At 68.0% G+C, this 12,298-nt stretch overlaps 2 protein-coding genes across 2 annotated transcripts in view; one reads left to right on the top strand and one right to left on the bottom strand.

Moving 5' to 3' along the window:
- Positions 1 to 2,427: 2,427 nt before the first annotated feature.
- CHLNCDRAFT_141112 (hypothetical protein) lies at positions 2,428 to 3,399 on the top strand (the record flags this gene model as incomplete). The annotated part of the gene is made up of 2 exons (XM_005843397.1): positions 2,428 to 2,675; positions 2,973 to 3,399. 2 exons carry the CDS (start codon positions 2,428 to 2,430, stop codon positions 3,397 to 3,399), a joined length of 675 nt encoding a protein of 224 aa, XP_005843459.1.
- A 5,007-nt stretch (positions 3,400 to 8,406) lies between these two features.
- Positions 8,407 to 12,298, bottom strand: part of CHLNCDRAFT_59260 (hypothetical protein) — a gene marked incomplete at its 5' end in the record, with an annotated part of 4,918 nt that continues 1,026 nt past the window's right edge. Inside the window, 9 exons of the mRNA XM_005843371.1 lie at positions 8,407 to 8,695; positions 8,869 to 9,243; positions 9,483 to 9,644; positions 10,136 to 10,201; positions 10,421 to 10,679; positions 11,085 to 11,135; positions 11,349 to 11,412; positions 11,705 to 11,928; positions 12,121 to 12,208. Of these exons, the coding sequence (XP_005843433.1) occupies positions 8,587 to 8,695; positions 8,869 to 9,243; positions 9,483 to 9,644; positions 10,136 to 10,201; positions 10,421 to 10,679; positions 11,085 to 11,135; positions 11,349 to 11,412; positions 11,705 to 11,928; positions 12,121 to 12,208 (1,398 nt within the window). The 3' untranslated portion in view covers positions 8,407 to 8,586. The remainder of the gene's footprint in view (positions 8,696 to 8,868; positions 9,244 to 9,482; positions 9,645 to 10,135; positions 10,202 to 10,420; positions 10,680 to 11,084; positions 11,136 to 11,348; positions 11,413 to 11,704; positions 11,929 to 12,120; positions 12,209 to 12,298) is intronic.

Genomic DNA, 12,298 nt, shown 5'->3' with positions numbered 1-12,298 from the left:
GCCTGCTGCAGTCCCCGTCCCCGCTGGGCATGGCCCCGCAGCCTCAGCCTGCCAGCGGCGGCAGCAGCCTCGAGAGCAGCGGCTGCCTCAGCGGCTTCTGCGCCGGAGCCTTCGACTGGGACTGGGATCAGCTGGTCTCCCCGCTGCCTGGCCCAAACGGCTGCCAGCTGGCAGGCAGCGAGTGTGATGGCGGCGAGGCCGCTTGCCACCTGGCCGCCACCTTGGCATTCCTCGACAGCGATCCGGACTTCGACCTCGACTTTGACCTTGTGGGCGGCGAGGCGCTCGTCTCGCCGGCGGCGCTCAGCTGGCTGTGAGGCAGGAATCGCACGCATGCGCCCCTCCAGCGCTGTCGAATGCCGGCGGTGCCCGCGTGCCCTCCCTCGCCTCTGTAGACGCAAAACTGAATGCATTCGCTGGCTGGATGAAGCACGCACCGTGAATGCCATTCGAGGCACATGATGTGTCTCTTGAATCTGAAGCCCTGGTCCCTCTCTAAAAAACAATCTTGGCCCACAGCCCTTTTTTGCCACTTCTTTTCCACACCTTTTCCCAATGGCTTTCCCTCCATCCATTCTACCTGCCCCTTCCACCCATCCTGCGGTACCCTCCCTCCACACTTCCTTCAACCTACAGGCGCGTTGCCTCTTTTGTATGCCGTACGGCCCCACCGTCACCTCCTCGCACACACTCCGATCTAGCGCCATCACCTGCCTGCCACCCACCTGCCGGGCGCGGCACACCCATCGAACACCTTCACGCACCCCTTCCGCAGCCGTTGACGCTTGCCCTGCATCTGCTCTGTCGTACCTCTGTTCTACTTGGCGGCGCTTCAGTGCACTGTCCCCTATGCATACTCTCTTGTATTCAGCAAACCAAACGCACAGCGGTACCCTTTTACTTCTCCCACCTGCCTCTAGCACCACCCGCAGGCAGCGGCGCCAGGCCCTCTGCCAGTGTGTGCCCCCAGGGCAGTTGACGTGCATGTGCCGCACGTGCGGCACAGCCACAGCCGTCATTGCGGCAATGTATGCCTGACTGATGCGCCACGATGTAAAGCAAAAAACATTCACAGAGCTTGGGCCCGTCGGCAGGGACGCTGCATGGCGGGAGGTGGCCCCAGCCGGCAGCGGGGCAGCCCCGCTGCGGGCTGCGGCAGCGAAGCTGGCGGTGCCACACGGGGGCATGCGCAGATGGGGCAAGCTGATGCCAGTGGTTCACAGTACTCTGCCAGAAAGAGCCGAGAGCAATGCAGGCTGGCCAGGTGGCTCGCCAGCTCAGCGACGGCCGGGCCGCGGCGGGACTGTGCTGCCGCGCCACGCTGGCAGCATGGAGGGTGCAGGGGCAGTGGGGAGGGCAGCCTGGCGTGCTACACCTGCACCTGAATTTGCGTCGGATGTTTGGCTTCGCGCTGTGTCGGACCTGGAAAGGAAGAGGGAGGGCCTCCTCAGCCACACACTGCCAAGTCACAGCGCAGTCAGGCATGGGGTTTCGGGGTAACCTCCCCCACGACATATCTTCTCTCCGCAGATATTGCGACGCCATGTTTTGCTGCCCCGCCTTCGATTAGAAGCCCTCGGGCAGCGCTAGGCCACAGTCATGTGCAGGCCCTCTTCCCTCCCACCCATCTTGGGGACCTGTATCGAAGCATCCGAGCTCACAACGACGCAAGATGGCATGAGGCTCCGCAGCGCGCCGCCATTGTGCTCATGGGTGGCAGAAAGCGAGAGCGGTGAGCCTCCGGTCATGGCACGGTTAGGGCGCGGAGCTGGGCCTGCTGTTGCCGCTGGATGAGGCGAATGAGTTCCGGAGGCTTACCAAGCCCTTTAAAGAGCGAATGCAGCCAGTCGTTACCTGGTGAGGCGTGGTCCACATACGCTTTGCCTCACGCTCTCTGAAGACATCGCGCGCGTTGCCTCTGCAGATTTCCGGCGTGTCGGGCGGCTCCGCCTGTGGCACCCAGACCAGCCGCAGGGAGGCCAGCACACCGGCAGGTGTGCAGCCTGCACCAACACGCGGGAGGTGGCCAACACCCACCTCCCGCCGCCGGCAGTCCTGCCACCGCTCGCGGCGCCCAGCTGGCCCCTGCCAGCCCTGGCTGTGCCACGCAACCAGGCCAGCCACGCCTACGCGGGGCAGGCCAGCCCCCAAGGGGTGCGCACGCCCCCCAAGCGGGCTGGCAGCGCCGCCTCCAGCTCGGGCGCTGCTGCTCCGCCCCGCGGGACCGCCAGTCGCTGTGGGGAGGATGATGCCCTGTCCTGGGCCCTGGCCTGGGGCCGCCTGGCAGCTGGCCAGGGCTGCGCAGTCGACACCAGCAGCGGTAACAGCAGCAGGAGCAGCGTGCCCCCAGCACGCCGGGTGGCCAGCACTGAGCGGCCAGCTGCCCTGCACGGTGGCAGCCGGGGCGCCGCCACGGCGACGGGCAGCATGCTGCGCCTGCTGCTGCCCACCAGCCGCAGCTGCGCTGGCTCGCCGCGCCTCCCTGGGCGCAGCGGCGCTGTCGACAGCTGGACCCCTGCCCCGCCACTGCCAGCTCAGCGCCCAGGCCTGAAGCGGAAGCTGGAGGGGGGGCCAGCGCCGCTGGTTGTGCTGCTGTCGCTGCCGTCAAGCAGCAGCGCATCCGCCTGCCCCCGCCACGCCGCCCCGCAGCCCGTCTTGGCACTGGTGATCCCTGGGTGAGCACAGCAGGGCCAGTCGCGGGTGGGCGGTCGCGTACCAGCCACTGCCTGCCCGTCGTCGCGCCAGCTGCCCGGCAGCTGGCCCCACTGAGCAAGCAACGCTCGTGGCAGAGCCACACGACCCGCTTCCCGCCTGCCGCCGGCGGTGTTGCTTGGCTAGGCATAGCCCGCCGGCCCGCCTTTGTCTGTGTGACCCCAGCCCTTGGCGTCCCCAGCCTCCCAGGCATGTGTGTGCTGCCTATGCGTGTCTACCCTCACAACCCGAGCACCCCCCACCTTCTCTCTGCCCTGCAGGCCGCCAGTCTCCCTGCCCCCCGCCACCTGGCCGCCGGCGCTGGCTGACGCCGCCGCTGACGGCACCAGCACCACCGCGCTGCCCAGCCTGCGCTCCCTCCATCTGCCCCCGCCCCCGGCCGCCCCTGTGGCACCTGTGCAAGCACCCAGCATGCGCCTGCTGCCCGCGCCGCCGCCGCCAGCCCCGGCTGCGCGGCCCGCCTCCCCTGACCGCCCTGCCAGCGCCACCGGCGGCGACGCGGCCCTCTGGCCCGACTGCAGCCTGCTTACCACCGGCGCCGACTGGAGTCTGGGGACAGATGTGCTGGGCCCATGCGGCATGGCGTGGGAGGGAGGGCTGGACCCTGCTGAGGCTGCCCGCCTGGACGCAGCCCTGGCTGCGCTGGACGCTGAGCCATCCCCGCCCCCAGCCGCCTTTTGGCTCTGATGCCAGTCCGCGGCGGCACGCCCCGCTGGCAGCGGCAGGGTACCCCGCAGCGCTGTGTTTTTGTGGCGCCAGCCACCGCTACCAAGTCATGCCTGCTGTACTTGGCAACCATCAATCCCTCAATTAACCCATCCATCTATCGAATCATCACGTCTAAGAATGATGCACACTCCTTACGTTTTGTGTTGGCGTTTTGTTGCTGCATCCCCGTTTCATTCGCATGTGCTCAAGCGCAGGAGCCGCCAAGGCTCGCGCTGCACACACTGTGCGCACCCTTTCATCGTATACCCCATTGATAGGTGGGCCTGTCAACGAGTCGCTCTGCGGCTTGGCCTTGAAGCCCCACCACCCCTCCTTTTCAGCTCTGTCAGGCCCCTTATCTTCCAGCACATCCATTCTGGTCCCACCGGCCCCGCAATCCTCCAGGCTCCAACTCACATGCTCCCTTAAAACGCCCTGAAATACCACCTTTTTTCCAAACCCTTGGGCTGGCCAGCTGGATTCCAGCTACTCATTTTTGCCAGCCACTACGCCCCCATGCGCAGCTCCCATCAACGTCACCCTCTCGTCATGCCACATAGGCACAGTGCCCCTGCATCCATCACCGTAAACTCAAGCTCGCTCCCGATTTTCCAGCAACCCGTGTCCCCTTCTTCGCAAGACTGTACACCCTCTTGCCCTCCCGCATGATTAACTGGTTCTACCACCACTGGTAGACGGCTGCCAGTGGCAGCCGCCGCCGTTCCCTTTTTTTTCCCACTGGTGAATCACCCTTCCTGCGCGTTCATGATTGCCATACTTCCTTGTCAAAATCCATTGTAACAACTCATAAATTCAGAAAAAACGCGCCTCCAGCGGCTGAGAGGCGGCGGCGGCGCGCCGCCGCCACCGTCGCCCTCGGGCCAGTTGTGCTGGCAGCTGATGCGCCTGGAGTTGTATGGCCACTGCCGGGCATTCCGGCATCTCCAGCGGGGGTGTCTGTGCATAATTCGAAGGGTGTGACCGCTCCCTGCTCTTGGACCTCTCCGGCTGGCGCATTACCTCATGTGCGCCCAGCTGTACAGTCGCGGTACATCCACTGGGAAACACTCCTCCTCAGTCGGACAGCATTCGCATGCGCCTGATGGGGCTGCGCTCTCATCACAAATTGCCAAGTTGGCCGCCTGCCATGCCTCTCCCGGGGATCATGCTGCCTGCCTCGCCATTCACACACCTCTATAATGGATTTGTTTGCGAAATGTTACCAGCCCTGCGCCCTGCGAGCCCTGGCACGGGGCACCACGCACTCCGGTCGGAGGAACCGGACCCCAACTGGGCAGCCACTTGCACTGTGCATGTGCCCCACATGCAGGGCCCATCTGCAGTGCATGAGCCTGCATTATCGTCCAGTTCTTACCCCTGTAAACACAATAACTTGCATTCTAGCAAACCGGTAACGCTGCAATGGGCCGGGGAGGTGCCCTGTCGCTGCCACACGAGGATCCAAGCCCCGCCGCCAGCCGCTGGTGGTGCGCTCAGCGCTGGTGGTGGCCGACGCATGCTGGGCATTGGCGCCCACCTGCCGCGGTCCCGCCAGCTTCAGCCTCCTGCCGCTGCGCTACTACCCACATCGGGTGCCAGGGCGAGCCAGCAGCGCCAGGTTGAGGCGGCGCGCTGATCAGCAAGGCCACCCCCGCACCGCCCAGCTTGGCTGCCGCGGCAGGGCGGCCACCTCATGGCACCACCACCTCAGAGGCTGGCGACGGCGCAGGGCTGCGCGGCAAGAGCAGCGGCGGTGGCAGCTGCGCAGCAGTAGAGGCAGCCTACTATGCTTCCGCCGCCACCATCGCTCCTGGCCTGGCCTGCTCCCCATCCAGCCTCGTGGCAGCAGCTGGAGCCAAGGCACGGCCTTTCGCCAGCGCTGGGCGCACGGTGCCACTTGCGCCTAAGGCGCCCACGCAGACCGGCGCAGCCACCAGCTGCCCCCCCTGTCCCGCCTGCCGGGCGCCATGGTCAGAAGCAGCAGCGGCAGCCGCAGCAGACCATGGAGCACGGGCCTGGCCGCCAGGCTCTTCTGCCACCCGCCGCACCTGCGCCCACCTCCCCACAGCTCTGGCCCGGCTCCTGATGATGTCAGCAGGTGAGAGTGCCCGCAGCCAGACTCCAATGTGTGAGGATGTGCTGCATACCAGCAACTGCTTTGCGCCCCGGGAGGCCAGCCAACCAACCCGCCAATCCCTTCAACTCAGGCTGCTGCTGCACGCTGGCCCCTGCCCTTTGCATGTGCAGGGTGCCGCCACCTGGTGGATATGGCGGCGGCACGGCTCTGTGCCTGCGCTGCGGCGGCCCTCAGCCTCAGGCTGTGCCCCCGCAGGTGTACAGGGCACAGCCGGACCCAGGCCAGCGCTGCACCGCAGCCCAGGCAGGCTCAGGCTGACGGCTGGGGCCGCCATGCCGGACCCAGCTGGTCATGCCTCCACCGCCCCACCCACAGCCCGCCCAGGTGGAGGAGTTGCCCGTGCCGCTTAAACTCCATGCCAATTCCTGTGAAACACAATCCATAGTTAAGTCACCAGCAGCAGCGGGCTGGGGAACATGCGCCACAAGGGGGCGGCGCTGAGCGGCAAAATGCAGAGCCGCTGTGCCGCCGCCTTGTGCCTGCTGGGGGGGGGGGCGGCTCTGTCGCTGCATGTTGCTAATGCATGAAAGGAGGCAGGTAGAGGCCCCGGCAGAGACTTTCTGCATATATGTAGGCACACGTGGCCACACGCAACCCTCCTCTACATAGCCGCCCTTCCCTGCTACCTTGCGTACATCCTCGCCTCCTGCGGGGTTGACCCGAGGTAATCTTCTCCGCCGGAGGGGACACAGTCATGACGGCCCTCTTGACGACTCCGTCTGGTCTCGCCACACCCTTCTCCAGGGACGTGCGCGACCTGTTCTCTTCTTACGCAGACGTGGATGTCAAGGAGCTGTGTGGCTGGCTCCTGCAGGAGGATGGGGAGGGGGAGGCTCCGGCACATCCTGCGTGCTCACCCGGTGAGCCCTGCGCAGCCCCCCTGATTCCTAATTGGCGATGTGTGGGGATGTGGGGTCATGAATGGCGCGCGTGAACATGCCCCCCACAGCCGCGCAGTCCTCTCCGCGGCGCGGGGGGTCGCAAGGTCCTCTCACCTGAATGCAGGTCCCACTGTTGGCAACGCCTCTTTAGCGCCCCCCTTCTTTCCCTGCCCCTCACACTGACTGTCACAACCCTGCTCACGCACCCCCTGGTGCCAACCCCTGCCGCAGAGCCCGGCCCGGCCATGTGCCCCGTGACCGGCGCGTGCGGCGCCGTGCCCACCACCGCGCAGCTGCCACATCCCCATGTGAGCCCTGGCGGCCCCGGCTCGCCATTCAGCCGCTCCAGCTCCTGCTACTCCACCTGCTTCAGCCTGGAGCTTGAGCCGGAGCGAGAGGTGGTAGCGGTGGAGGCCCCACATCTGGCCCGCCACTTCCTACCCACCCTCCACCGCGCGCACTCGACTGTGGCCGCCTGCCAGCTGCACAGCGTGCCAGTCGACGGCGGCAGCCCCACGGAGGCCCTTTGCTGGGCGCAAGCCTGGGGCAGGCTGGCAACCGACCAAGGCTGCGCTGTCGGGGGCGCCAGCGGCGGCAGCGGCGGCCGCGGCCCCGCTGGCAATGGCATCACCTGCAGCGGCGGCAGTGGCAGCACAGGCGTCGTCGCTGCCCTGCGCCTGCTGGCCGGCCTTCCGGCAGCCTCAGGCAGCCCTGCCACTCCCTCCGCCCAGAAGCGCATCCAGCGACCCAAGCTGCCAGGGCCAGGCCCCAAGCGCATGCGCACCAGTGCGCCCGGCACTGCCCGCACGCCCAGGCTGCCGCCGGCGGCGCCGGCGGCACCGGCGCCGTCTCTGTGCGCCGCCTGGTCTGAGCCTCTGCCGGGGGACTGGCAGCTGTCCGATGCGCTGCTGGGAGAGGATGCGCTGGGCGAGGAGCTGTTCCTCGAGCCTCAGGAGTCGCCCCAGCTGGATGCCGCGCTGGCAGCGCTCGACGACTGGCGCCCGCTGCCCACCCGCTGCTTCGGCCTGTGAGCCCGCCGCCCCCTGGATCAGAGCCCCGGATCAGAGCAAGCCTTGGTCTGCGTACCGAGTGTGAATCGCCATAGATATACACGGAGAACAGCGGCCGTCTGCAGAGGCGCCGCCGTCGCTCCAGGCGGCTCCAACGGCACACCCGAGTCCTGCCTTTTCATTCAAGCTAGCATTTCATGCTCCCGTCCCACCTTCAGAGACTTTCAGCGCCTTTCCAACTGCATTCATTGTGACGAAAAAATCCTTCCCAAGCCTTTGGTGAGTTTCAAAAACTTCGGAAACTCGTATTCAACTGCATGCACAACCAACCCATGCGCGCCAACTACCACTGAGCTTGGCGCAGCCTTTTCACCCTGCCTGTTCACCTTGCTTTTTCAGCTTGCCTGTTTTCTTTCAAAATTCAACGCTCCCCCTAGCCGCTGTGTGGCGTGCGCCTCTTTCTTCATCAGTGCCACTCATGCATCGCTGCACCACCAGTGTGCCCCACGTGTTCCGCCCTCACCATTGCTGCCTTCAAACCCAAGCCACCGCTGGCCCCCCCTTTCAATGCCGCACCCCTCTCACCGCACTTTGCTGTCACACACTGTGCCTGCCTCACCCACCCTGCGTCCCATCTCCTGCCTCACATACCCTGTTCCTTCTGCCCTGCCTCACTTATCCCGCCACCTTCATTGATGCCCAGCGCTGCCGCTGGGCGCCCTGTTTACTGCGACCACCTTGCTCCTGCCTGCCAAGCCATAATCCGGCGCTCCTTGCGACACGCCCTTCCTGTCGAAGCGCTCCCATAAAAATGAACGCCCCCTGATCAGCTGCCGCCTCAGGCACCCCTGATGTCCCGCGTTCATCCCACACATGTGCCCTGCCCTGCCCACACTCTTGGCAGCACACCCCTGTTCTTCACACACTTTGTGTTCTTGCTCGCTCGCCGAGCGCTACAGCCCATCTCCCGCTTACATGGCCGAACACTGCCCACGCCGGGCCAACTGGATGAATGTATTAGGCGCGGCACCGCGAGGACGCACGTCCGGCCGCCGCAACTGTTGTCGTCCTGCTGTGCTGCCCCAGCCTGTAACCATCTCGCGTGGAAGCGCCGCCTTGGCTGGATGGGGGGGACGGGTCACCCGCCGCCCCCCGCTGCTGCCGCCTGCGCCAGCGCGGCCTTGGCTCCACGGTAGTGCTGCCGCACCATGTCGGCATCAAAGGGCATGCCCATCTGAGCGCTGAACCTGCGGCAGCGGGGCCGGCGGCGTCAGCAGCCACACGCCAGCTCCTGTCCCCCAGCCCCACGGCTGGACTCGGGTGCGGCGCAGGAGCAGGGAGCTGGCCACAGAGCGCTGGCCGTCCCATTCCATGCAGTACATGCAGTATATGCAGTACATGCGGTACAGCTCTCTAGTACCTCTGGCAGTACTCCACATACTCGTCTTCCGCCATTGCCTGAAGGTTGGGGCCGCCGCCGCCGACGCCGCCCTCTGCCGCCGCCGCCGGGCCGCCGCCGCCGCCCGGCTCGCCGCCGCCGCCGCCTGCAGCATCCCCACCCCCGCCGCCATCTCCACCCCCGCTCTCGGCAGCCCCGTTCTCCGCGCCGTTCTCCTTGCCCTCGCCGCCGCTCGCCGCCGAGGCCGCCGCCGCCGTGGCCGCCGGCGCGGGCTTGCCGCCCTGCACCTCTTTCAGCTGGCTGAAGCGATCCACATACTCCTCATAGCTCATGCGAAGCAGGTCGGGCCGGTCGTCCCGCTCGCGCGGCCTGCCGCCTGGCGGCCCGCCATACTCCCTGCAACGCACCGACAGCCACACCCAGGCAGCAACAGGCAGCAGTGGGTGACGGGAGCGAGGCCGCGCATCGGCCGGGCGGCGGCAGCGGCGAGGGCCGGCAGGCAGGCGAGCAGGCGGGCGAGCAGCGGGAGCAGCCCAGGGCAGACGCCGAGGTGTCGCTCAACGCTGCGGGCGGCGGCGCAGCGGGCGGCGGCGTGGGCAATCCCGGCGGGAGAATACACCACCCCCCACCCCCACCCCTCCCGCCCTCTGCCAGCCAGCGCATTTGTGCAGGCGTGCCTGCTGGGCGGCGGCCCTTCTCGGAAGTCCCGCTGCCCGTGGTCGATCCCGGGGGCGGGGCCCCGGCCGGGCGGCCCCCGCTCGAAGAAGCGGTCGTGGTCCCGCGGCGGCGGGCCGTCCCTGCAGGCGGCATCCGGCGTGTGTGGGCTTGCAGCCTGGTTGCGACAAGAACAAGCTTGCAGCACAGGCTTTCCAGCAGGGTTTAGGGGACCCATGGGATTCCCTATAGGTGGTGGAATCGGGGCGGCCGCAAAACGGGAGCCGACAGCGGCACAGGCAGGCTGACGGAGCGGGCAGGCGGGGGTGGGGCCTGGTGAAGGGAGGTGCGGACGCAGCTGCGAGCACCCCGACAGGGCAGGCATGCGGCAGCAGCCGCGGATGCGGCAGCAGCGGCAGCAGCAGCGGCAGCGGCAGCACCGCCACCACCACCACCATCACCACCACCACCAGCGGCGGCGGCAGCAGCAGCAGCGGCGGCAGCAGTAGCAGCAGCAGCACCACCACAAGCAGCGGCGGCAGCAGCACCACCACCACCACAACAACAACAACAAGCAGCGGCAGCACCACAAGCACCACAAGCAGCGGCACCACCAGCAGCGGCGGCGGCGCGCCTGTACATCGGCAGTCCGTCTCGGAAGCCGTTGGGAGGAGGGCCGTCCCTGAAAGGTGGGCCGTCGCTGCCGGTGGGCCGGCAGGCGAGGGGGTCGGGCAGGTTGGCTGGTGGGCAGGCAGCTGCCCAGGCAGGCACGGCAGGCAGGCAGGCAGGCCGCAGTGGAGCCCCCACTCTGGCTGCTGCCAGCACAGCACTCCCTTCCAATGCCAGTGCTGCGACGCTGCGCGGGCTGGGGTGCTGGGAGGCATGCAGGCGAGCGTGGGCAGCCGGCAGGCGCGCGCACCGGTAGCCGCCGCGCGGGCCGTAGTACCGCTCCCTCTCCCGATCGTACCGCTCGTCCCGCTCCCGGTACCGCCCGCCACCACCGCCCGCCCCAAACCCGGGCGGCAGCCCGTCCTGCAGCCGCTCCACCCCAGGCTCCGCCTTCACACCCGGCTCGGCTTTGACGGCCGCACCCGCGTCGGCGCCGCCCGTGGCGCCCGCCAGCGCGCCGGCCCCTCCCGGCCCCGGCATCACGGCAGGACGCAATCCCGGCATCATGCCTGCACCCCGGCACAGGCATGCGTTGGAAAGGAGTAAGGGACAGCAGCAGTGCGGTCAGGCCGGCCAGACCGCTGTGCCCGGCTCAGCACCATCTCAATATCACCAGCAAAGGGGCAGCGGCGCGGCCGGGCTGGCAAAGGGCATGCAGGGCCCGGAACGGCAGCAGCAGGGCGGCCACGGGCCATGTGATTGATGGGCGGGCAGGGCGGCAGCAGGGAGCAGCAGGGCAGCAGCAGCAGCAGCAGCAGCACAGCAGCAGCAGCAGCACAGCAGCAGCAGCAGCAGAGCAGCAGCAGCAGCGCGGCGGCAGCAGGGAGCAGCAGCAGCAGAGCAGCAGCGGCAGCAGCAGCAGCACCAGCAGCAGCGCGGCGGCAGCAGCGGCAGCGGGGATGCAGGCGGCGGACCCGGCATGTGTCCCATGGCCATCATCGCCGCCGCCATGGGGTTCATCATGCCTGCGCAGCCAGCCACACAAACATGGGCGGCTGGTGGAGGCTGGCGGGGGCTGGCCGGCTGGCTGCGGCTGCGGCTCGCTGGCTGCACAGCGCGGGCGCTGCCGGCCACCAGCCTCCATGCCCACACGTCCATCCCCACCCCTTCAACCGCACCCACACCTCCACACTCGCACCTCGCATACCCACCCCCCCCCACACACACGCCCCACCCACCTGCCCCCATGCCCATGGCCGCCATGGGGTTCATCATCGCCATGGCCATCAAGGGGTTCATGCCCTGCACAGCACGCACAGCACGCACAGCAGGGTCCACGCCTCAGCAGGCACTCCGCATATGATTGGTAGCCGGGCAGCGCCGCCAGGCGAGGCGCGGCGCAGCCGCTGAGCAGCGATTCCCAGGAGACGGATCAGCGGTAGCAGCAGGATCGGCATTGCGCCAGCGGCAGAAGTGGCAGGATCAGCAGCAGGCGCCAACGGCAGCACACAGCACCAGGCAGGAGCAGCGGGCGGCAGGCTGCCGGGGAAGAAAGCGCAGCCGCCGGGGAGGAAAGCGCAGCCGCCGAGCGCACCATCATGAACGAGGCGTCTGGCATGCCCATCAGCCCCGCGCCCACCATCGCCGGCACGGGCCCCAGGCCCGCCACCACCCCGGGAGGCGTGCCGCCGCCCCGCGCCGCCTGCTGCTGCTGCTGCCGGCCCTCGCCGCCGCCGCCGGGCGGCGGCTCGGGCTTGGGCGCGGCCTTCGCCCTCTCCAGGAGGCCAAGCAGCTCCTCTGCCACACTAGCCTCTATCTCTGCAGGCGCCAGGAAGAAAGGAGGCGGGAGGAGCGGCTCTGCACATGTAGCCTGGGGCGCCTTGTAGGCGCGTTGCCCCCTGTCCCCTGCCCCAGGCCTGCCTCACGCGTCCATCCTGGAGGAGGGGTGGCTGTGGCACAGAGCTGAGCCGCTTAGCATGCACGTCGCGGCCCCGGCGCCCGCCAGCCCACCTGTGCCGTCCTTGCCCGCCCGCACCGGCTGCTGCGGCTGGCTCAGCGGGTTGCTGCAGCACGGGCGCAGCGGCGGGGTGGCAGCAGGCTGGGGTGAGGCAGGGAGGCAGGGGGCCGCGTGGCATAGCAGGCACAGCAGGCTGGCCCTGCCCTCCACCCTCCCTCCCTCTTGCATCCG

The sequence above is a fragment of the Chlorella variabilis genome, assembly GCF_000147415.1.
Source record: "Chlorella variabilis unplaced genomic scaffold CHLNCscaffold_31, whole genome shotgun sequence".
Lineage (NCBI taxonomy): Eukaryota > Viridiplantae > Chlorophyta > Trebouxiophyceae > Chlorellales > Chlorellaceae > Chlorella > Chlorella variabilis.
Note: the sequence above shows the minus strand (reverse complement) of the source record. Positions and strands in the feature narration are given on the sequence as shown.